At 37.3% G+C, this 25764-nt stretch overlaps 1 protein-coding gene across 2 annotated transcripts; it reads right to left on the bottom strand.

Moving 5' to 3' along the window:
- Positions 1-297: 297 nt before the first annotated feature.
- LOC121251852 (histone-lysine N-methyltransferase, H3 lysine-9 specific SUVH4) lies at positions 298-18394 on the bottom strand. 2 transcript variants are annotated; one of them, XM_041151242.1, is made up of 16 exons: positions 17821-18394; positions 17666-17731; positions 17428-17493; positions 16964-17018; positions 16661-16770; positions 16233-16295; positions 15256-15432; positions 14679-14777; positions 7566-7664; positions 4869-4918; positions 4692-4780; positions 3524-3683; positions 3285-3390; positions 3004-3186; positions 2170-2406; positions 298-668 (listed from the first exon to the last, which is right to left on the bottom strand). In XM_041151242.1, exons 1-16 carry the CDS (start codon positions 18211-18213, stop codon positions 555-557), a joined length of 2067 nt encoding a protein of 688 aa, XP_041007176.1. In that variant the 5' UTR covers positions 18214-18394; the 3' UTR covers positions 298-554. The 2 variants fall into 2 exon arrangements, with proteins under 2 accessions (XP_041007176.1, XP_041007178.1); XM_041151244.1 differs by lacking the exon at positions 16233-16295.
- Positions 18395-25764: the final 7370 nt, after the last annotated feature.

Here is a 25764-nt window from a genome sequence, read left to right as displayed (position 1 = left end):
GGCTTCTCGCCTAAACCACTTGTTTTATCTAATCACAGAAAGAGAACCTTAGAAAAATGAACTATCAATGCCAATTTGTCCAACAGCAATCAAATTAGACAGCGTTTACCAAACAATAAGAGATATAGATCATAGTAGCATTGCGGAACTGCAGATATTGAACGTTATGCAATCAAGTGGGCAACCTTCACTTTTAGAAACAAAACCTTGAGTAACAAAATATAATTGAAATTAAAAAATCAAAATAAAAGCAGATCAAGCTGTGCGTGATCAAATTCCTACCAACTTATTTCACGCGTTTCATTGATCTTCATAAAATTTTCTATATCAAAAGTTAGTTTCTTCACTCGGTTACAAAATCAGTATATGGGTAACTCCAGGTAATGATGCAGTGGCACCCACGGTCAGTGACGTGTACTAAAACCACCAAAAGAGGGGCAATCAGAATGTAAAGGTTAAATCAGTAGAAGCCGGCGAACAACAGTCGGTGTACAAATGTTGGTTGGTGCAACCAATGATGTTGGGCAAAAAGAGCAGATGGGGGAAGTTCTTTTTCAGAACAAGCGCTTCCTACAATCTGCAGCACCACAGTAACAGGCCATCTGTTTTATCTTCCCATCCGGGCCATACACACTATCAAGGGCATAGCCGTAGTCATATGTCAGCTCCTACAAGCAATAAACAGCGGATTTGGTTACTTCAAACTTCACTCACAGATATCCTCTGTACATCAAAGGGGAAAATTGAAATAAAATACCAAGAATGTCAAGGTCCAATACAAAGACGGTGCACTTCACTGCACTAACGAAATATCACAGCAAGGGAATAGAAAACACGGCTGTTTGCCTACCAGGCAGTTCTGCTAATAACAGAGTTGACAATCAATGTATATCATAACTTTAGCACAGGCTCTATAAATCATATAACTCCAACCAAATCGCATATCAAAGGCATTCCATGTGCCCCAACTAGTATGCTTAAAGTAAGCATATACCTGTATATTGCTCCAACCTTATCAGTATGCATATGAAATTTTAAAAAACAGGCTCATTTCTGAATATGTAAAAGGATGAATAAGAAGTTAAAAGTTAACAGTTCAAAAATTTGAACCATGCCCAAATTCATGATGTCAACATGCGCACATACTCTGATGATTAATTAACTACATAATATATTATAACACATACATGCTGCACCAATTGTCATCAACCAAAGAGAGATCAGAATCACTTTTTGTAAATAAATAGAACGGGATCTAAAAGTTATCCATGCTTTGGGACAGTGTTAGTAAAAGCACCCTCAAGTGCAGAGTGAAAAAAGCGAAGCACATTTAGAGCACACCTTTTTCAGTGAATTTGAAGCATACAAAGTGTGCTTTTGTAGTTTTTTCCTTCTTTCCAAAAAACAAGAAAGTACTCAGTTTTAAGCATCAATGTTTGTCAAGCACCATCAATTTAGATGAAGTACATAAGGAAGATGATGAAGGTTACACATCCTTTGATGACGATGATGATGATGGTTCTATGCTTAATGATGAGGATGATTATATACTTTCAGATTGCATATATTGCTTTTTTATTTTTATTTTTTAAGTAAAATTGTGTATTGCTTACATTTGCATAAAAGTCGATACCTACAACTCCTGTGTTTTTTTTGGGGATTGCCTTTTGGGAATATTTTCATTCAACCACGTACTTTATTTTGATTGCGGCTATCATGTATCATTGTAGTGTATATTTTGTTAATTACAAGAGAAGTAAATAAAATGCTATGATTAAATTTATGTAATTAGTTGATCTTGATTGTCATGTTGCATAATACACTTAACAAAATGAGTTAATAGGCCAAATATATTATTATCTTGCCATTCTAAACTTTTTTTTATATTGTATTTTATGAATATTTTGCTATAACATATTGATCTTTAAAAATATGCACTTTACTTCAACTGAACGTGTGATGGCATTTGCACTTTAGTGCGCTTGTCGCTTTCACCAACGCTAGTTTCGAAGCCTTTGGTCGTCAGGGTGGCAGATGGAGAGACATGTGAATGTTCAATATCCATATTTAAACAAAATCCATATTTGAACACAAAACCCAGCAAAGGTAGACTAATAATTGTGTTTGGGTGAGAGAGAGAGAGAGAGAGAGAGAGATTAAGAGAATAACCTGCAAAGGAGGTATGTTGTCTGCCGCAAATAGCATTACTCGAGCAAGTTTGATGTCATGGTGTGAGCTCAAAACACATTGGACAAAAAGATTAGGCTCACAACTGTGATTAATAAACCTGGCAATGTTTCCAGTGGATCCTGCATCAATGCAAAACTCAGGCACAGTCTCAGATTTCAGGTCATCAGGTCGGCCTGAAGAAATGATTGTTGATACAGTTACATCTCGTAGTCGCCTCTGTTAAGGAAAAGATGTCCAAAAAAATAAATTCAGGGCGCCATTGAAGGAAGAAAAATAAGTGAGTTCATTAATAGGTCATACAAAATGATTTAGGCTCCGTTTGGATTCGGAAAGTGTTTCATCTCATTTCATCATTACAACTTTTTCAAATTTCCACACAAAATATAATAAATAATTCAACTTTTTCAAATCTCAAAATAATAATAATATTAAAAAAATAATATTTTTTTCAACTTTCACATTTCATCTAAAACCATCTCATATCATCTCTAAACCCAAACCAGACCTTTATTTTTTCACCATAGAACTCCCATCAATTAATCATGATATTCGTCTCTTTGAAATTAATTAATGATATCGTATTAGTAAACAATGGAGGAGGAACAAGTCGGATATGCAAACAACTTTTCTTTTAAGTACATTCAAAATACATTCTTGTCTTTCAAGAAGAATTTAAAACTTTGTGATTCATACTTTAGTTAGCACTACAATCCAATACAGAAGTAAAACAACATGAATGATAGAAGGCTTAGCAGGGCAAAGGATAATAATAAATTCATAGAGTAATATCTACTAGAGTTCAGGTATCTATACCTCTCTTCCACCAAGACCCCTCATTGTTTGCAAGCAGTCAATGTCAAAAATATAATTATTCTCAGAGACATTATCCAAATCCTGAGTCCGGACAAGTATTCCTGTGTACTCACAAACTGGTGCCCCAGAAGGTATGAAGTCCCAAGATCGAACAGCCCAACCTTTCTTTGGGGTACGGAAAACCTGTTGACACCACCAATAGGTTTCAGGTATTAATTAGAATATTTTGACCGTTCTAAGATACACGATGAACATTTTAGGTAACTTAAACAAATGACAACCTCAAGTCGATACTTCAGTCCTCTCTGAGACGTTCGGTTTACACAATCTGGTCCACAGCCACATTTTGGACCACACTCAAAGACAACATCCTTGGCTTCAATTAATCTGTGAGGTGCAACATTAGTAGGACCCATCAACTAAACTACTAACACGTAAATTTTCTAAAGCTCAATAAGTCCTCCCACCTAAACATAAGTAAGCAAATTCAATTGAGGCTGTAAATGAATTCACTTCTCACCTGCCACCGTCACGTGATACATAAGGGAAGTCAGAGCCATTAAGCATAGCACAGGCACAAATCTTGGGGTCCACACAGTGTCCTTTGCAGCTGCATCCAGTGGCATTTGTGGGAAGCTTTACATTTTTTTCAACTTGAATAGACTTGCAATACTTGTAACCTGAAAGTAAATATGTAGCAAGCATAGCATAGCACTTGATAAGAAATAAAGCACCCTCCCTCAATCTGAAGAACAGTGCTAAAAGAGAATGCAAAAGGCAGATAATAAAAAGACAGGATGCTACAACTACCAAGAAAGCATAACTACACATAAGTCAAGGATGACATTGTTTAATATAATTCTGGCGTCCAGTCCTCTTTAAAAACACATTATTTAGTGGCTGTTGAAAAAATAATGGGAATAAATCATTTATAGGGAATAAACCAAATAATTTATTAATAGAAAAAAACAAGTACTAATAATTAGACGTTATAGAACAAATACAAAGCTTTAGCCATCCCTACTTTTCTTTCTGAGGCAGCAAACCAACTTCAAGTAACTAAGGTCAATTAATACAGGTTTAGGGAAAAACTAGTTAAATTATTGACAAAATAAATGCTAGAGATACGCATTTTGGTTGCACTAAACTTCAAGAAAAGTATGTGCTGAGCTTGTTAAGATGCTCATCCAAGCTATTTCGCGACATGCACAACTGGAGCTTGGACTTGAGCTCAATATCTCAGCTTGTCATAAAACCTTAGCAAAGCCAGCCTCAAGGGAACAAACTTTTCATTCTGTTTAGTTGCATGCCTCCCCACCTTTGGCTTTCCTTTTCCATGCTCCTCCCATTCACATGATCTCTCTTGCCAACCTACAAGCCTCGAGCCAACATGGCAAACTTGGATGTAATCCACCTCGAAACAAAGAAATTTAACCCAATTTGGAAAACAGGCAAAACCAAGGACCTAATGAAGTCAGTAAAACAAGGTTGTTGGGGATACAAACCAATTAAATCAAGCAAGAAGGATCTAACAAGGGTAAGCTTAGAACGGACTGAAATCATGCAATGAGTCAACTAAGAGTCTAAGATGTCACAGGCAAGCAAGCACTCACAAACTCTTACATAAGATAAGATAACATGAGATAAGTATCCATCGTAAAGGTGTCAAAATTGATAGTTCAACTTGCCTATTGGTGCAACAGGTGGATCATCAACCAAATTTGTAGCTGGAATGGGAAGACTTTCTTGACCACCAGTAATGTCCTCGCACACCAACCTTAACCAGAAAGCAGAACATCTTAAGCACAATTATAAGTTTACAACTCAGAATATATAAGATCTTTGATACATTGTTCTTTACATACCCACGTATCTCGGACACAGATTGAGGTACGCGTCCAAAAGAAAAGTGAACCTACAATAAGAGTGAAACTACTTGAAACAAAGGTTCATTAAAGATTCATTGGCTTGCCAATAAGACTAATCTAGATGAATATGGGATCCAAAGTTTTCACAAAACAAGATCACAATTAAACAAGGTACATTGCATCCAAATTTTACTTGGTATCTGATTCAATATGGAAGGCCAAGCATGTCATCAAAGACAAGATTAAACATCAGATCAGAAATAATCTATTACTTATATAATTTCTGATGCATCTCCTGTGTATTCAATTGAGCCACCTCATCATTTTATTTTATTTTTAACTTTATTTTTATTGACCTGTCCCAACCCTTTACGTACTAAAAAAGACTTCTCATTGTATTGTCATTATTACCCTAATAAACCCACTCGGCTTTTTGACATTAAGATTAAAAAAAGGTTTGAAGACAAAAGGTTTCCTACCATTTATGACTACTAATTCAATAGAGAGGAAAAATATGCATCGTATAGTGGTTATTGATTTCCCAGTACTTGTCTCTTTGACTTTCCTACACTTAAGTCTTCTACCATTTTATTATTACTTTTTCCAATAACGAAAAAAGACAATTCATCTTATTGTAGCTATTGACTCATTCATTATTTACCCAGTTGGCTTCCTCACCTCTTAACTATTCTACTTTAATTATTTTCCCGCATTGCAAGAGTTGAAGACTATTAATTTAGAATAACACTTGACTAGTCTCCAATAAACTCTAAATATCATCGTAATAGACAAGTCAGATGGCCAAGCCCACACTATCACAACGAGATATATGGGAATTAGTTGCCTGAAAATGACCGTGCTCACACTTCTTATTACTAAAAGATGTAAAGCCTAAAATTGTATACTAACACATGTATACTCCACGAACATCCCTCACACACGAGTCTACCACATCACCTAGAGGTGTAAATTTAAACCGGAAAACCGGTCCGGACCGAACCGGTTGGACCGGTTTTGAACCGGCCCGGTCCAAGACCGGTTCTTGAATTATGCAAACCGGCTGGAACCGGTTCTAAGATTTCCGGGATCGGACCGGTTGGGGAAAAAAAATAAAAATTAATATTTTATATATAAGTTTTATACAAAATTAATATTATACAAAATATTTTTTATATATAAGTTTTATATATAATATATAATTATATGTGAAATTTTTTTATATAATTATATATCATATATAAAATAATTTTATATTATAATTTATAAAATAAAAGTTTAATCTTAAAGATGAAAATTTAATTGATCTTATGCTTTAAACATAAAATATATATACTAAATTATATTACATATAGTCTAATATATTATATAGCTATACTAATATATAAGTTGATAACTAATACTAATAGTCTAATATAGACTATAGTTATACTTATACTAATATAGCTATACTAAACCACTATAAGTTTATAACTAATACTAATATATAACTATACTAATAGTATAATATTAATACTATTATATAGTCTAATATACAATATAGTTATATTTATACTAATATATAACTATAACTAATCACTATAACTAAATCACTATAGTCTATTAAACAACGTATTACAGATTTTAGTAGTGCAGATTTTGTATTACAGATTTTGGTATTACAGATTTTATAGTGCAGATTTTGTAATAGGAACAGATTTTTAGAAGCAGTTTTTATAACAGATTTTTTTTTTTTTTAATGACAAACTTACATTTTAAAAAACCGGAAAACTGGACCGGACCGGACCGGACCGGAAACCAGTAAAACCGGAGATACCGGTTTAGGAGGATAACCAGTGCATAATCGGTTTTGAAAAATACAAAACCGGTACATACCGGTTCGGTCCTAAATTTTATCCAAAACCGGACCGGTTACACCCTTAAGTCATCACCTATTCCCTTTGAATGGAAGTTTTAACACAGCCTCTGGATTGTCTCTCGGATCACTTTTACAGGCTTTACCTTGTCCTTATCCTACTACAAAAGAGACTCATCAACCATACATGGCCACGATCCTTACTCCAACTACCACCAAAAGAAAAGTTCCACCATGCCACCCACCATCAACTCTAATACCACTTGTTTAGGAGATAGACACCAGGGAAGTCTTCTACTGAAGCCGTTAAGTCTCCAACTGGAACCTTAATATAACATTTTGGAACACCACTTTACTAAAAACTTAAACCTAAGGGTTTTCAAATTTTTAAACTACTAACCAATGTAGGACTTAATCCCTAACACAGTAACACTAACAAGTGCATGTTCTAACAAAACCTAAAGGCAATAACCACAAATACACAGTTAAAGAAATGTGGTCAAAACCAGTGTGTTGAAAATGTATCAAAGTAAATAAGTTAATAAATGTTCTGAATCAGTTACTATGAACTTCAAGTTTAGAGAGGAAATCAACAATCCCAGAGAGCAACTCAAACTGCCACAGCATCAGCAACCATTAGCTAAGAACTGAGTGAATTTTATCATTTTGTGGCAATATAGAATATCCAAAATTGTATGCACCTTTATGGCTCTTTTTTTATTAGTTATGATTATATGGTTAATGTTATATACCAGATGGCAGAACCTCTCAGCAAGAGTAATTAGGTAAATTATTAATAAAAATAGTTGTGTCTATCAGACAATTAAAGAAGATATATAAACCTGGTTAGTGGTCAAAATTGGCTGCCCTTCAAGCCGCCTCAGGCGATACTTATATACAGTAAATCCAGAAATACCCTTCTCTGCCCAGTATTGCACAACCTGTTAATAGAAAGCACATATTATAGAAGAAACAAAGTTCTAGCAAAATGCACGCAATGCAAAACGAAAACTCACAACTCAGATCAATGAATATCTTCAAAAGGTCCCATCATGGGAAGAGTAAGGATCAAACGTATTTTGCAAGATTGCCATAGGTTTTCAAAATTAAATTTCTGATGGAGGGTGATAGGCGATTGACAGTGGAATCAAAGACCTTTGCATTTTCGAAAGAGAGCGGAAATAGCATTTGTATTACTGAAAATAGCAGAAGGATGGTTAAGTTTGTTTCCCTAAGTGGGTCGTCAGCTTCATGGGTAACAAAGGTTGTGGAGGAATGTTTAGAACCTTTCCGGTGCGAAGGTTTCTTCAGAAAACTGAGGTTTGGTAACGGAGTTCTCACCATTCAACGCCGAGTTAACTCGAGGGTTTTTTTTTTTTTTTTTTTTTTTTTTGGGCAATTGGTTGAATTCAGGAATGGAAGGAGGGGTTTTTTGGTTATCCCTGAAGGCTCAAATGGTAATGGATGGATGGATGGGAAGGATTTGCGTATGACACTCAATTGGTTGCTGGTTTCAAAGCCACTGTTTTTGAAGATGCAAACAGAGTGCAGGATTCTCATCCCAAGCATTCTCTGGTTCAACGTGGAGTGGGGTCTGGTAGTGGGGCAAATGTGGGGAGGTCCTTCTTGCAAAGGTACCTCATATGCTGGTTTTGAGGTCACAGGCGAGTTCTCCGAAAGGAAGCAGTTCTGTTGTGGTGGTAGTCAAGAATCAAAAAAGGGTAAGGCAATAGGGGGTGACGGTGACAATGGTCAATGACTTGCTCCACATATTGACAATTGTCATTTTGTGAAGACTGGTATGGGTGGTGGTGAGCATTTCGATGGCTACTCGAGGATGGTGGAAGTTGAAGGAGTTTTGTAATTTGTGGGCTATTAGAGCTGATATGTCAGGAGTTATGGAGAAGGTAAGCGGTATGATGATCAAAGTTGATATGGGTTTGGGCCATGGGTTGCCTGGCCCACAATCTTTAAACATTCATGCTGAGCCGAATTCGAAGAATAAGAAGCTGAAAGGGAGGAGTTACAGAATCTTGAAAGGATTATTGAGGATAGGGCTCTTACTCCAGAGGAAGCTTCAAGCAAGACAGCGCTGGCATCAGAGTTGAAAAGGGTTTTAACTTTAGAAGAGATCTCTTGGCGACAGAAGTCAAGAGCTCTTTGGTTAAAGGAAGGGGATCGAAGCACTAAATTTTTCCATAAAGTGGCTAACTCTCATCGGAGAACTAACTCTATTGAGATGCTGAAAATCAACGGTAGTGATTGCACAGAGGCCCCTGCAATCTGAGAACATGTGGTGAATTTCTATGATCGTCTACTTACAGATAATGAGGGTTGGAGGCCCAAACTAGATGGACTTGGTTTTGAGTCCATAGAACCACAGACAGCATCCTAGTTGGAAAGATCTTTTGACGAGGTGGAAGTTTTGGATGTGGTTCGTAAGATGGTAAAGGATAAAGCACCAGGTCCCGATGGTTTTACGATGGGGTTTTTTCAAACATGTTGAGAGGTCGTGAAAGATGACATTATGAGTGTGTTTCATGAGCTTTTCTCGACAGGGAAATTCAAGAAAAGTCTGAATGCTACTTTTATTGCTTTGATTCCGAAGAAATCTGGAGCGGTGGAGTTGAAGGATTTTAGGCCCATTAGCCTCATTTATGGGATATACAAAATCGTTGCAAAGGTGCTTGCTAACAGGTTAGGGGTGGCAATTGATAAAGTAATCTCAAAGCCACAAAATGCTTTTGTAAGGGGTCGTCAGATTCTAGACTCGGTTTTAATTGCAAATGAATGTCTGGATAGTAGATTAAAGTCCAGCACTCCAGGCATTATTTGTAAACTAGATATGGAAAAAGCATATGATCATGTTAACTGAGAATTCCTCTTGTACTTACTGAAGAGATGTAGCTTTGGGGAGAGGTGGTGTATGTGGATCAGATGGTGCATTTATACGGCAAGATTTTCAGTCTTGATCAATGGTAACCCAGAGGGTTTTTTCAATAGCTCTCGAGGCTTAAGACAGGGTGATCCTTTGTCCCCTCTGCTTTTCGTTATCGTCATGGAGGCTTTGAGTAGGATGTTATCGGTTGTGGTTAGTCATGGTTTTATGGCTGGTTTTTCTGTGGGTGATCCACAAAGGGGCCTTATCTCGGTCTCCCATTTATTATTCGCAGATGACACTTTAATTTTCTGTGATGCAGAGCAAGATCAACTTAGGGCACTGAAGGCGCTTCTTTTTTGTTTCGAAGCAGCATCAGGTTTAAGAGTTAAATTCGATAAATCAGAATTAGTGCCTGTTGGAAACGTCAACATTTCTCGACAGTTGGCAAACACTTTTGTGTGCAAGGTCGCTTCTCTTCCTATGACGTATTTGGGGTTACCATTGGGGGCTACTTCACGGGCTTTGTCTATTTGGAACACAGTTATTGAGAAAATAGAACGAAAATTGGCTGGGTGGAAGAGACTATTTATTGAAAGGAGGCCGGGTGACGCTTATCAAGAGTACTCTCTCTAACCTACCAACTTACTTTCTATCTTTATTTCCAATTCCAACTAGTGTGGCGGCGCGAATCGAAAAACTTTATCGGGATTTCTTATGGAGTGGGATGGGAGATGAATTCAAGTTTCATCTAGTCAGTTGGGATAAGGTATGCAGACCAATTCCTTCAGGTGGATTGGAGATAAAGAATTTGAGAACTTTTAATCAGGCATTGCTTGGGAAATGGCTTTAGAGATACAATGTGAATCCAGAAGCTCTATGAAAATTAGTGGTTGATTGCAAACATGGTAAGATGGAAGGGGAGTGGTGTACTAGAGAGGGGAATGGGTCCTATGGGGTGGGGGTTTGGAAGCATATACGACGTGGTTGGGGGGTGTTTTCTCATCATACTAAATTTTTGGTGGGGGAGGGCACTCGTATAAAATTTTGGAGAGACATTTGGTGTGGGGAGGAGGCTCTAGCAGTTGCATTCCCTTCTGTTTTTCGTGTGGCATGTGATCAAGAGGCTTCTGTGGCGGATCTCATGGTTCGTTCAGGGGATCAACTCCATTGGAATGTCATCTTTAGTAAAGCAATACATGACTGGGAACTTAACAATGTTGAGGCCTTTTTCAATCAAGTGTATTCTACAAGGATGTCTGGTTTGAGAGAAGATAAGTTGTGGTGGAATCCGGCAGGTAAGGGTATTTTTTCGGTTCGCTCCTATAAGTCCCTTACTAAGCTTCCAAACACGCATTTTCCTTGGAAAGGTGTGTGGAGGAATAAGGCACCTCCAAAAGCACTATTTTTCACTTGGACAGCGGCTCTGGGTAAGATTTTGACCACTGATAATCTACAAAAGCGCCAGGTTATTATTCTAGAATGGTGTTGTATGTGCAAGAAAGCTAGCAAGACAGTGGATCATCTTATGCTACATTGTGAGATACCTAGAGCATTGTGGAGTGATGTATTCATTCGTATAGGGTTGATTTGGGTCATGCATGCTACAGTGGTAGAGTTATTGGCTCGTTGGGTAAATGACGGGTGGTGCTCCACAAATCAAAGCTGTGTAGAAGATGGTTCCTATTTGTATTATGTGGTGCATATGGCGGGAGCGTAATGAGTGGACATTTGAGGATAAGGAGCTGACATTAGAGGATCTTAGAATTTTCTTTTACCGCACCTTACTTCTGTGGGATAGTGCTGTAGATTTTAATGGCCTAACTGTACATGATTTTTTTCTTTCTTCTTTAGCAACTAGATAGGTCCTATCTCTTGTATTCCACCTTGTATACCTGGGCTTGGCCTATTCTTATTTATACTACCGTTTACTTATAAAAAAAAAAAAAAAAAGAAGCTGAAAGGGAGAACTCTGTGGGCCAAGCCTGAAGAATCTTAACATTGGGGGGCCAAATCTTAGACCTGTCTCTTCTGAGTGGCAAGTTAAATCTTTACCCAATTCATCTTCTTCAAGCTTGAGAGCTCTAATCTCGCCAGTGGTTGTTCCGAGCACCTCCTCGTCGACACAGAAAGGATTGTCAGTCGCTAGTGAGTCGGCAATGACCCTCTGATTCGCAACATGGCACAGTGTCCGGCCTCGGTTAGTGTGAACAGTTGTGACAAGGTGATGGCTTCAACTAGGTTGGCTCGAAATGAAGTTTCTGCCTATCCTCAAGGCAACGACGGACCTTCACAGACTTTTGTCGGCCCACAGTCATCTTCTTATGATGTTGACACAATTATAGGGGTACCTTCAAATGTCGTTGCACCTATTGATGGTGAGGATGTTTCCTCTGGTAAATGATGTTGTGGTTTCCTCTAGGGTTTTGTGTACTTTGGAAGAAGATGATGGGGTTCTTTCAGATCATGAGGTGCTCTCGGATTATGGGTCTATGGAAGGGCCTGATCTGCAGCTGGTTTGCAAGGAGTCAGGGGTAGGTGCTTCTTTAAACACATTGGAGGATTCTGGGGACAAGACTAGCCCTAGATGTTCTTTGCCTCTAGCGCCTTTATGGGCTGGTTTACATCACATTGGGTTCTTCATAAGGTAGATGAAATTCATGATTGTGTAGGGATTTCTTGTGAAGGTTTCAAAGATCAGTTTAAAGCTCATCTTATTTCCATTGAGGCGAGATAACCCCTTTTAGCTAGATCTGCTTCTAAAAGTGATAGGGAGCTTAAAAGACTTTCTTGTTCTATCAATTACGATGCAAGGGAAGGAATTGCCCGTACAGGAAGGCACAAAGATAGGGTGAATCTTGGTGTTTTGAGAACATGTGGCTGAAAGTTGGGTTTATGAACAAGGTTAGTTCGTGGTGGTCCTCACATCAGTTTTTGGGTACTACTAGTTTCATTTAGCTGAGAAACTTGAAGCCCTAAAAAATGATTTGAAAAAATGGAATATGGATGTCTTTGGGAACATTATTGAACAGAGGAATATTCTTTTTGAGGAGTTGCATTGTTTTGATGAAAAAGAGGTTGATGGGGCCCTCTCGGTTGAAAACAAGGCAAGGAAAATTGTTGTTGAGTCTGAGCTGGAAAAAATACTCCTATGAAGGAGATTTCATGGAGACAAATATTGAGCTCTTTGGTTGAAGAAAGAGGACAAGTGTACAAAGTTTTTCTATAGAGTAGCTAATTCCCATTAAAGAAATAATGCCATCGAGGTCCTTCATTAGGAAGGTAGGCTAATTTTGGACAGCACTAAAATTAAGGATCACATTGTTCACTTTTATGATAAGCTTCTCACGGAGCAATACTTTTGAAGGCCTAAGGTTGATGGGCTGGTTTTTTATTCGATTGATCAATCAAGTGCGACTTGGTTGGAGAGATCGTTTGAAGAGAATAAGGTGCTTATTGTGTTAAGAGAGATGGGCAAAGACAAAACACTGGGCCCAAATAGCTTCACAAATGCTTTCTTTCAAGCTTTTTTGGCTATTGTTAGGGAGGACATCATGAAGGTTTTTCTTGAATCACTCGTTAATGAAATTTGAGAAAAGTCTTAACGCTAAATCCATTGCCCTTATTCCAAAAAGGACAAGGTCAATGGAGGTGAAAGATTTCCATCCTATAAGTCTGGTGAGTGGAGTATACAAAATCATTTCAAAGATTTTAGCTAATCGTTTGAGTGAAGTTATGGAAAAGATCATCTCGAGGTCACAAAATGTTTTTGTTATGGGAAGAAAAACTCTTGATTCAGTTCTCATTGCTAATGAATGCTTGGAAAGTAGATTCAAAGACAGTGCCCAAGTATTCTTTGTAAACTGGATATCAAGAAGGCTTTTGGTCATGTTAATTGGGATTGTTTGGTATATATTCTCGATAGGTATGGTTTTGGGGAGAGATGGTGTAAGTGGACGAAACATTGCATCACAACTATCAAATTCTCGATTCTGGTTAATGGCACTCTTGAAGGATTTTTTAATAGTTCTCAACGTTTGAGACAAGGGGACCCTTTGTCTCATTTCCTACTAATTATAGAAATGGACATGTTGAGTAGAATGTTGAAGGCAGCAGCGGATAGGGGCTTTATCTTGGGTTTTTTAGTGGGAGGTTCATCAAATGGTAGAATAAATGTCTCTCATCTCCTCTTTGTTGATGATACATTGATTCTTTGTGGGCCGGATCCCGATCAAATACATTCCTTGAGGGCTCTTTTGCTTTGTTTTGAAGTTGTCTCCAACCTTAAGGTGAATTTATCAAAATCTGAAATGGTCCATGTTGGCTTGGTTAATAATTTAGGAGAATTGGCAACTATTTTGGGTTGTAAGGTGTCATCTTTGCCTATGAAGTATCTTGGTCTTCCCCTGGGGGCTCCTCATAAACCAAGGCAATGTGAGATGAGATTATTGAAAAGATTAAATGTAAATTGGCTGGTTGGAAAAGGATTTATTTGTCCAGAGGTAATACAATCACCTAAATCAAGAGTACTTTATCTAACCTTTCAACATACTTTCTATCTTTATTTTCTTTACATGTAAGGGTGGCAGATAGAAAGGAAAATATTTTTCATGATTTCTTGTGAAGAGGTTTAAAGGATGAGAAAAAAATCCATTTCATTAAGTGGGATAAGATTTGTACCCCTTTATTTTGTGGAGGTTTGGGGATCAAAAAGTTGAGAATTTTCAATAAAACACTTTTAGGGAAATGGATATTAAAAAAAAAAAAAAAAAAAAAAAAAAGAGGAAATGGTTGTGGCAGTATCATCTAGAAGGGGATGCTCTTTGGAAGAATGTTATTAATGTTAAATATGGAAGTATTTTGGGAGGTTGGTGCTCAAATGAAATAAGAGGAGGGCATATTAGAAAACAGTTTATGAGAGAGAAAACAGTTTCAACTCCAAATTAGAAAAATTGCCACATGCATATTGCAAAAGAAAACTAAATATAGAAAATGAGGATAATCAAGGGGTAAATTACACTAATGCAAGACCTAAGTCATCAAGAAATATAAATTAATACCAAATGCTTAGAATCACCTTGTACAAACCATCATATGTGTAAACTCTACCAGTGTAACTGCTTTTAGATTCATGGCCACGAACAACTCTAACTGGCACACATTGCTCCACACAATTCTGCAATTGAGGCCAAAGTAGGTAGAAGTCAAGCAATACTGTTTCAAATTCCAAGGGCACTCTAGAGACTCACTTATTCCTGTGGTAAAATGGTTCTCCCTCACAATCATTTACCCAACAAAATCAAATAGAAATAAGAACTTAAGAGAGCTTCTGGGTCAACTAATACTACGAAGTGAGTATGTGAGGAAAAATATCCAAAGAACTTAGAAGGGCTTCAAAAGGACAAAGTTTTCATCTAAACTGGGTAGAAGGAAATTTCCTCCAACCCATTTGAAAACTTGACATGCGTCACTTGAGCATGTGACAAACACATGTTTTCTTAATGGAAGGACATGTCAATTTCTAAAGTTAAGACTTCTAAAAACAGGCATGCTCTTGCCACATGCTTAATGGACACTTGTCATATTTGTAGATGGGTTGGAGGTTTCCTCGAACCCAATTTGGAGGTCAACTCTATTCGTTTCAAAATACACACCTTGAGCGCCAAATTCCCACGCTCCATCTTTTGATCCTGAATTTGACGCTTATTACCAGTTAAATCATGTCCACCTTGGCCAGTATACACAACATCCTCAGCATTATCCAGGTCGTCCTCATACATTCCAGACAATACAATGGCAACAGCTAGCGGGAAGGTATAGTTCATGTACTCCTATTTTCCAAAAGAGAAATAAATATTTTCATTAATTCTACTTTAGCTCCAATTCACAACCTGAAGAACATTAAATTTTTGACTACATCAACAAGGACTGAGACTACTCAATTAGGAATAGCCTTTACTTATTTAGTCCATGATTTACAGTATAGCAGCATTACCACAAATATAACAGTGTAGAAAAAAAATAGCATATAAGAGGCTAAAGATCAACTGAAAAACCGAAACATCCAAGAAAATGCAAAGAGATTGGTTGTTTTTACTTCTATAGCATATGCATAGTGTCAAGTTGCAATTCACATGCATGGGTAATTTGGAACAATTGGACCTAAAATCTCTAATTTTCAAACCAGGCCCTCAACTAGATACACTACTTACACAAATTGTAAATAAGTTAGCATCTTCTAGTACGCCAAATTTAGTAAGAGAGGATGTTGAATAAGTTCTAGCATTACTTGGCAGGGATAAATTCTTGCAAATTATAATGATTTCAAATGGCTCCAATTGTAACCTTGGCTAGTTTTTTAAGTATTGGTCTAGATGTAACTTGAGCTTTCCTTAAGGTGTTACAAATGGTATCAGAATCAATCTCAACCATAAGTTGGAGACTTAAGCTACACCACCTACAACGAAATGGTCAAACGAGAACATTAGGAATTTACTTGAGGGAGATTGTAATGCCCTGAATTCAGTATGGGAGGGTGGTGAATAGGATGCCACATTTCTTGAGAGAGAGAAGTTCTTGCAATTTATAATTACTTCAATGTGCTTTAAATGTAACCTTGACTAGTCCTTACAGAAGGTAGGCCCAAATGTGACTTGGAATTTCCATGAGTCATTGTGTATCCCAAGAAATGATGCTTCAAGGGAGCACTAAAAATATAAAGCATAAAGCTATTAAAAAAGTATAGAGAATATGAAAGCAAATTAGCCAAAGTTATATCATTTATAATGCTTTTGAGAAATGCAACAAACATTTCTTGTTCTCCTAACCTGAATATATTATAAGAACTACAAATAAAATGTATCTGTATATATTTCAACCAATATCAATTTCAAAAAAAAACTTAATAAATACAACAACCTTATATCAACTATTATTTGACCACAGTACTTGGTCCTCCACTTTATGCATAACAAAGAATTACAGGAAGAAAATGTATGGAAAGCTAATGGATTGCATTCTCAGGCATCCCTTAACCAAGAAGCAAAATAATTGAAGTACCCCTTTCTTGTAATTTTGCCCCATATAATCAATCCCGTTCAGCCAATGACTATGAAATCCAACAGCAACCATTTCAGCACGAGCATAGAACTGATGCCCAACTTTAATACCTGCCATCATGAGCAATTATCAATACCTCTGGGTAACAATTTTTTTTTTTTTTTGGGGGGGGGGGGGGGGGGGGGGGGGGGGGGGGGGGGGGGGGGGGGGGGGGGGGGGGGGGGGGGGGGCAGAATAGACAAGGAGTTCAAAACATGCTAAAATGAACAATACCAAAATACAATGGAAGAACGAGCAACCAACCTGGAATGTCACCAATTCTTTTCTCGTAGTACAATATTTCATTAGTCTCCATCATCTGCCAGAGATTTTCATTTGGAGAAAGAAAGGGCTCATTTTATCAGAATGTTGTTATGATAATTAGTTTACCATCATATTCTCCACAACCAAAAGAAGTCACCATTATTATAAATCAGGATATGACTGCAGACCAATGAAGGACCAAGAACTTGAGCGCATTGTCATCATCGTCCTTGATACCATAACATGACCATATTACTTTTCATATCTCACACTAAGTATATTCTACAAGAAGAGCAAATGTAAAATTAACCTAACATTGTTTGAAAATGACAACTGGTCAAGCCTATCAGTTGCAAGTAGTGAAATCGAACTTACGATGAATAGTCTAATAGTAGAATTTTTTTATACAAAAACTTAGCCATGATTCTAAGAAAGAACCGTCCACTCTTCAAATGTTGACTTGCCTTAGATACAGCCTTCAGATCAGGTCGCTTCGCCTTGGACTTCGTATCTTCTGGTGCAGCTCGTTTCTGCACAAATTGGTATGTTAAATATAGCGTAGGAAAAAAACATAGCAGATAAATAATTGCAATGTAGAGTCCATGAAGCTTCAAAATTCAACATCAGAGCGCTAAAAATAATTTCTATACCACTACGCAATAATTTCAGGCACGAAACAACCTGATTGAAGTGGATGCTAACCTTAGATTTTGAAGCTTTGGAAGCTTTCCTTTCTGCTTCCGCTTTCCCACACCTCTTTTCCTCTTCCTGCACCCCCAATGCAAAAAAAAAAAAAAGATGCTGAGTGATCCGCTCAGCGTGAACCGAAAAGAGAAACAAAAAGTGACGACACTCACCTGCACAAAATGGAGATAGTACTTGTTGAACAATCTCAGGGTCTCCTTCACCTTGGCATGGTCACTTTTCTCAAACGTACACGCGACACCAGCCTCGGTCGCTTCTAAACTCCGATTCATGGGCTCGGCCACCACCTCAAAACCCTTGTGGGTCTTTTCCAGCTCCACATTCGCATTCTCTCCGTTCACAGTTTTATCAGCACGCGCCCTTTTATAGCAATGCTTGACGCTTTTTCCTCTACCGCCTCCACCAACGTCTTTCTGGTCACTCAGGACTCTCCGACGAACCAAGAGCTCCTTGTCGGCCCTCTGTTTCTCTTTGATTCTAGCGCTCACTCTCCTGGTAAAAACCTCCGATTCGGTTTCAGTGCATTTGAGAGACTGCGCCACCATCCTCACAAAATTTGAAGTGGGCTCGAGAAGATAGGGTGAGATTTTGTTAGGGTTTGGAGGTCAGGGGGCATAGAATGGGTGTAAAGCAAGCACAAATGTCCCACTCTCTCCAGTCTCAAGGAGAGTGGACGTAATTTTCCTTCTTCATTTGGCGATTTCGAACTCCCGCGCCCTGTTTTTTCATCTCTCTCTCTCTCTCTCTCTCTCTCTCTCGCTCCCACTCTCCCTCCCCCGAGAGAGAGTGTGTGATCGCGTGGATTCGAAGTGCGTGGTCTCGGTGAGGTGTTGATGGGACTCGTTCTCTCTATTTTTTTTTTCTTTTCGGTCTCATGGAATATTAAAAGATTAATGTTTGACTGTCATAAGAGTTGAGCAATAGTCATATTTAAATAAAAATTATGTTACATATAATCACTGTGGATGTTGTGTTTGGTGGGTAATTTCACTCTGTCAATGCTCGTGTGATCACCTATACAGTAACAATGAGGGACCTTGTGATTCGTTGTTTTTCGATGCTTAAGTCAGTATGGTGTTGAGGATGAAGATGAAGTATATTGACGATAATAGAATTAGATTTTTTACCTGCGTATTGTAAATAGTGTTTATTTATACTTGTCGATCTGGTCTCCACGGTAGTGGAGCGTTGCATAGCAAGAGATCATATATTCATGTTGTCTACTCGCCAAGCTATCATTTTGCCATCAGTTCACCGAGCTATGAAATGCTCAATGTTATTAAGTGTTGTTCGAGCCTTGGGTCATATTGAATGCGGCGTACATTTTGTCTTGGGTCATTTTCATCTCATTAATATTAGGTGTGAACAGCCGCAAGTTTTATCACCTGTCATTAAATATTATATTCCTTCCCTCTTAAGCCTTGCCTACATTTTTTGTCTTTTTTCTTAATGTAAGCATGATCCGACCCAGGTCTTAATCTCGAACCTTGACACAGGTACTACCGTTTAACCTAGTCCATATTACGTACCTGGGCCCTAATTCGGGCCTTGTCTCCAGCCCAATCCAGCCCACACCTTATATGTGGGTTTTAATCTGGGCCCTGCTTTTAGCCCAATCTATTGAATTTTCTCTCTTCACAATCACCTTTATATTTTATTTATGTATTTTATTGATGTAATTGATTAAAACAGTTATTTTATATTAAAAAAGTGACACAATCAAGAACATTAATAAAGTACACATAGAATACACATAAAATATATAAAATTAACTGTACATTAAATTTTTATTTAAATAATAAATTCATTATTAAAAATTTTATTTTTTTATATAAATTTTATATATTTATTTTTAAAAAGAGTATTTGACATTTATATAATTCATGATTATATTTAATATTATTCATATTAAAATAATCCTCGTTAATGCTTGTCGGACAAATTGCCTCGATCCTCTAATATTAAGTTTCTTATTATTTGTATTCCTAATTTTGATGATCTACGGTCATTTAGATATTTAAAATATTTCAATAAATAGTTGTGAAATAATTTGAATTAAAATATTTTATTGAATTTTAAGAAATGAGATATAAAAAGTTTAATAAAAATATTATAAACTTAAAAAATTGTTTAAATACATTTTTTTTAATATTATTATTTAAAAAAGTGGTATTATTTGATTAAAATTTGAAAAATTAATATTGTTTTTATATCTTATTTGAGAGTTTGAGAAAGTTGTAATGATTAGATAATAATTATAGAAAAAATTAAAAATCTGAAATTGAAAGTGTTTTGATGTATGAAAATGAAACATTTGAAAATACTTTAGAACAATTATATTGTCGAACGGACCTTTATTATTCTTTTGTTAAATTAACTCATTATCATGAATTGAATAACATATATTAAAAAAACAGTTTCACTTTGGAGTGGTACTGTTTGTTTTGAGGATGAAACCATAATCCAATTAGAGACTGTCACATCAGTAATGTAGTAAATTTCACTATGAGGACCACTCCATCAAATTTTTTCCCCAAATACCCTAAACACATTTTCATTTTTCACTCTAGGAGGCAGGATACCAAAAGCCAGACGCCACATTGGCCTTCCCCACCTGTTGCTGCTTAACCCTGACATGAAATAATACGGAATTAATTTATTAAAATTAAAATATCAACTCGTTTAAATAAATTATAAATGCATCAATTCAATTTGGCACTCAGGCTTTGTTTTTGTTTTAGTATTTTTGTTTTATTCAATCAAAAGAGGAAGAAACAAAACAAAAAGATGAATAGAGAAAGCTCTCTCGGGCATGTACTTTTACAATCAGACACTGAGATTCTCATTACCTATCACTGGTATATTGAAACATAATACACTCTCCATTGCCTCCCCTTCCTTCTTTGATCCCCAAATCAAATCTCATGTCTCTAGGACACCAATGGAGTCCATACATAGCCAGATGGAGTCCTGGATCAGAGATCAGCGAGCTAAGATTCTCAAGATCTTGTGGGGCCTCTTTCAATAGCAGTTGCGGTGGCTGTGGAACAACGACGACAGGGAGTAGAGGAAGAAGATTCAAGAAGAGTACGAGTGCCGAAAGAAGCAGCTCCGTGATCTTTGTCGCGCCCTCAAGGCTGAGTCCGTTTTGGACTTACAAGACATTCTTTGCTGCATGGTTCTCTCCGAGTGAGGGGAGGAGGGGGATCTGGCTTTGGTGAAAGAGAGATGAGGGTGGGAGAGAGATCTGGTCTGGGTGCGTCGAGGACGCGTGTTGGGTTTAATGAATGGGCTACGTGGCTTGTGTACATTGGTAGCTGATTTCAACCTTTTAATGGATGTACTGATTAGAAGTTATTCTCTTAACGAAATTTAATCTCATTTTAAAAACAAACTAAAGAATCTCTCAAATCAACACCTAGGCCAACCGATGGCACGACCTAACCAATGGGCCTACCCTTAGGTTTTTTTTAATGAGTTTTTTAATTTTATAACAGGTGTCACTCCATAGGAGATAACACGGCATACTTAGCAAAATATTAACTATTTAGTATGGAATGATTATAATATGAAGTATAGTTTAAAAAATAAATAGATTAAAATTAGAATATAAAGATTGAGCTGTTTAAAAAGAGTAAACTGCAATAAGGGCTGCTTCCCTCCTCAAACTGGCAGGTAGCTACCTTTCTAGCTCATCCTTGATTTCATCCCTAGTCATTCATACTTGTTGGATGGACGCATGAATTTCAAAGGCCAGGGTCTTGCCCACCACCCTCTTATCTTCCAAAAAATAAAATTTACATACCAACAATTCATATCAAAAAAGAAAAAAAAAAGTAGTAGTATATCACTATAATCTGCGGTGATGATGTCAAACTCATACAATCATATAAATATCAATTCCAAACTAGGCTAGGTTTGGAAAATAAAACTATCTAAACCAATTTCATCTCATCATTATAATTTTCACAAATTTCTACATAAAATGCAATAAAAAATTCAAAAATTTCAAATCAGAAAATAATAATAATATTAAAAAAAATTCTAACAATACTTTATTAAATTTTTAACTTTCATCTGAAATCATCTCATCACATCTTACTATCTAAACCCCACCTAAATCAGTATACGGTAAGAATGAGAAACTGTTTTATAATGATTCTACCCAATAATTATAAGGATAATTTTTATTAGACTTATATTGTAATTAATGGACCATATTGAAAAACCCAATTTCAATTTATTGGATAACCATAGACAGGAAGTATTTTGGTCTATTAATAGTTTTGTTGGATTCAATAATTATTTTACAAGCCAAAAATAATATTGGACTCAATTTTGGAATTTAAGATCAGTCGTTACACTTATTAGGTGACTTGGTTGATAATATTTAGACAAGCCCTAAAATTTAGTTGGACCCAAAGACTCACGAAAAGGCCAAGCCCATTTATTTGGCATCTCAAACCCATGTATTTATAAGCCTATGCATTTATCACGCATATATCTCAGGTGATTCCTCAGTTGGAATGGTTTCTTACTTGTAACCAACTTACACACGTATCACTCAGTTTTGATTGAGCTGAAAAGACTTTTCTTTTTTGTAGTCGTCGAACTCACACAAATGAAAACCTATACGACTTCTATATATATCCACGTAGCCATGCACGTGTCATCACCTTCCCCATAATATAGTGTTGCCGCACTACCTCCTCACACACAATATCAACTTCTTAGCCCCTCAAAGCAATTTCAATAACACACGTAAGAAACATCCATGACAGTTAATATCACATGGAGCAACCCTGTGAGATCCCTATTTTTATGGGTTTTTAATTATTTATTTAAAAATGTTATTATGTTATTTTATTTATGTTATTTTTAAGTGTATTATTTTATTGTTAATTATTTTGGTATGTTGGGTTTTTAATTTCCTTATTATTATTATATATATATGTGTGTGTTAGTATTTTTTTTTTTTTTTTGTAATTTTATTTGTAGTGATTATTTATTGTGGGCTGTGTGTGAGTATTTGTTTTTGGCCTTAGTGTTGTGTGAAGCTCGAAGCCCAACTCAGCCTTGTGTGTGTGTGATTGAGCCGAAGCCCAGCCCGTGCCGTGATGAAGAACCCATCCCTTTATTCCCAACAGCGTCGTTTTGGAGGATGACCTCTAGGGCTTCATCTCTTTCTCCCTTGCGTCGCTAAGCTCCTTCTTTCTTCTTTCTTCTTCTGGTTTCTTTGGGTTTCTTCTGATTTCCTTCTTGTTCCAGCAGTTGCCGTGAGCCACCACCTCCTTCTATTATTTTTTCTTCTTGCTGTCGATCGGCTAGGGATTTCGTAGAATTGTTGTCCAGCTGCCACTCCACGCGGCCACCATCTTTCGCCTTGAGCAGCTCTGCGTCGACCGGTAGTGAGCTTCGGGTTGCGCTATCCAGCTACCACGCCACGCGTCCGTAGCAAATGCCATCTCTCCTCCATGGCTTGAGCTGCCGTTTTCACCTTTCTTCCACCCGTGTGAAACGCGGCCTCGCAAACCGCCGTGTTTGGCCTATAAATAGGCCATGGGTTCCTCATTTTAAACATCTCCATGATTCTTGCTCCTTCTTGTGGTATGTTTTTCCCATCTTGATTCTTAGTTTATAATTTTGTGTGGTGAATTTTGGTTGAAAATCCAAGTGTGTTAGAACAATTTTGTCGTGATTCACCGTGAGTTTTACCCTGCGCCGCCGTGAGCACCGCTGTTGAGCTGCCACCTTGAGCAACGCCCTTTCGCTTGATCTTTCAGATTATTTCCAATCTTCGTGTGTATGTAATTTCCCAGTTTTATTAATAAAGTTGTTGTAATTGTATTTTGTAAACTGTCATTTTTGATGTAACTGTTGATTGTAATAATTTGTTGGAATTGGGCCATGGGCCGGTTTGGAGGACAGGATATGACGTGTATTGTGAAATGGTGAAATTGTAAATAAATGATTAATTTTATAAATGAATTATATATTCCTATTAAATAATTGAATATTTATGGTTTTATTAAAATGTACTGTGATGTTACGTGGTTTGTTGCATTGGTTACTGAATATGTAGGTGCGTGTGTATCACGACCCCAAGCCGAGATGGGGTATTATCTCGGTGGAGCTCCTCTGGTCACTCGGGAGCGTAACAGACTGACGTGACATCCCCTGAGTTGTCGCAGGGCGACGACGGGAATGGACGAGACGGTAACGCTCTCGTACCGATTCCGTGACCTTTTGGCTGGCGAGGTTAGGGGATGCTTGGCCATGTACGCGCTAGGCACGGAACTGGGCATCGCTCGTTACGAGGTCTCATGCACGGACGTTACCTGTGATGTGACGAAGAGAGCCAGGGTGTGTGGACGGTCCATATGGGAGACTGTGGTGTATGCGTAATTTCATAATAAATATGATTGGGACCAAAAATGGGATTTTTGGTGTAAGTATAAAAATGATATTTTTGGGAAGTTGAATGTGGGTTGTTATTCTGTCCGTATGGGGACGCGTGTTTATATAAATGTGTTTTAAATCTCTTGAATATTGTTTTGGTTAATTACTTGCTGAGATGTCATAATCTCATTGTGGTGTTTTACCCTACGGTTCCGTTTTATGGTGCCGTAGAGTTTGACGCAGAGCCCGAGTATGAACCTAAAGGACCGACTCCGCCAGAAGCTTAAGTTGCTGATATGTTGTTCAGCGTTTTGGGATTTGTTTCCCTTATGTTATTTGTTTTCTTTAAATTATCTATCGAAAAATTGTAAAATTCTTGTAAAGTTATTTTACTGCTTTTTGTACAATTCTGGTACTTAATAAAAAAAGACCTTTTATTTTTCTCCACTGTGAATATTATGTTATACATTTATTGTATGTTGTGCACACTTTGAGCACTGGTCGTTGGGGTGCGTGATCCGTGTAGTTATCATCCTGGTGTCACGAACTCTACAAAAATAACACGTGAGGGTCGAGGGCGCCACAAACCCAACATATAGAACCTAGCTCTTCCACGTCTACTCTACATCATCTTTTATGTTCTACCAGTTTTGCATCGCACAAAGCAACAAGTTTTGTCGCCGCAACCACGTGACGACACCTCCCTCAACCCCCAGCCTCAGAACAACGTCACATCCACGAGAAAAGCCACTGTGAACCAATGAACACCACCACGTGTAGCACCAACGTAATCCTCGGCTTGGAAAACAACCATCTATAACCATGTTGAATTGTCGTGATAACAAACGGAAGAACACTGTCACACATATCCTTTCGAGATCTATCGAAAACAGCCAACAGTAGTGCCTTGTTCTGCTACACCCGAAATAGGTTCTACGTGCAAACCAGCCGCCACTACATCTTGGGAAGCCACTACACGTCGCCAACTCTCTCCACATCGCCTTCATCTGTATAGAAAGTGTTGTCAAGCACTTCTCGTCACCCCAGGTCCGTCATATTTCCTCCAGTAAGCCCACACTCAACTTCCATCATTTTTATCTTCTTTGTCGCTTCTCTCTCTAAGCTAATATCAACAAACAATTCGCTTACTCTCTCTCAGTGCTCCACTGTGATTCTCAATCCAAGATCTATCGTCATCCTCTATACCTTCTCCCACGGTAAGCCTTGAGCTAGCCACTATCACACGGTTATTGTTTTCTTTAGAGAATTGCGTGTCTCTTTCAAGTGGATAGTTAGACTTGCTTTTGAATTTTGTGATATATAGATTAAATCACGTAATGCCCTTAGTTGTGAGATAGGGCAAATGAGTTTAGGCAGACTTTGGTTTTCACGTGGGCTTTGCTTTTAAATTCGGCTATTCTTAAGTTCAATTGGTGTTTTACAACGGGCTTGAATCTTGTGTTGGGCTTGGTTTACTTTTGTTTAGCCTATAAACTCTATTTTATATAAGGTTTATTTTTTCCTACAGAAAATAGTTAAGGAATTTAAACTCTATTATTTATTATTAATTTTATAATTAGATTTCAATTGCAAATAGTGAGTGTTTATTCTTTTATTTTAAATACTTTAAGTTCAACATCCATTGTATGAAATGAATTCTCTACTGTTTACTATGATAGACTTTGATATAATTATGC

Source organism: Juglans microcarpa x Juglans regia, chromosome 2S (genome assembly GCF_004785595.1).
Source record: "Juglans microcarpa x Juglans regia isolate MS1-56 chromosome 2S, Jm3101_v1.0, whole genome shotgun sequence".
Lineage (NCBI taxonomy): Eukaryota > Viridiplantae > Streptophyta > Magnoliopsida > Fagales > Juglandaceae > Juglans > Juglans microcarpa x Juglans regia.
Note: the sequence above shows the minus strand (reverse complement) of the source record. Positions and strands in the feature narration are given on the sequence as shown.

Coding starts and splice junctions, on each gene's coding strand:
- LOC121251852 (XM_041151242.1), bottom strand. CDS start 18,213: ATGGTGGCGCAGTCTCTCAAATGCACTGAAACCGAATCGGAGGTTTTT. Junction 7,665..14,678: donor CATATGATGGTTTGTACAAG/GTGATTCTAAGC, acceptor TTCTATTAACAG/GTTGTGCAATACTGGGCAGA. Junction 4,919..7,565: donor CAATTTTGACCACTAACCAG/GTTTATATATCT, acceptor CTCTTATTGTAG/GTTCACTTTTCTTTTGGACG.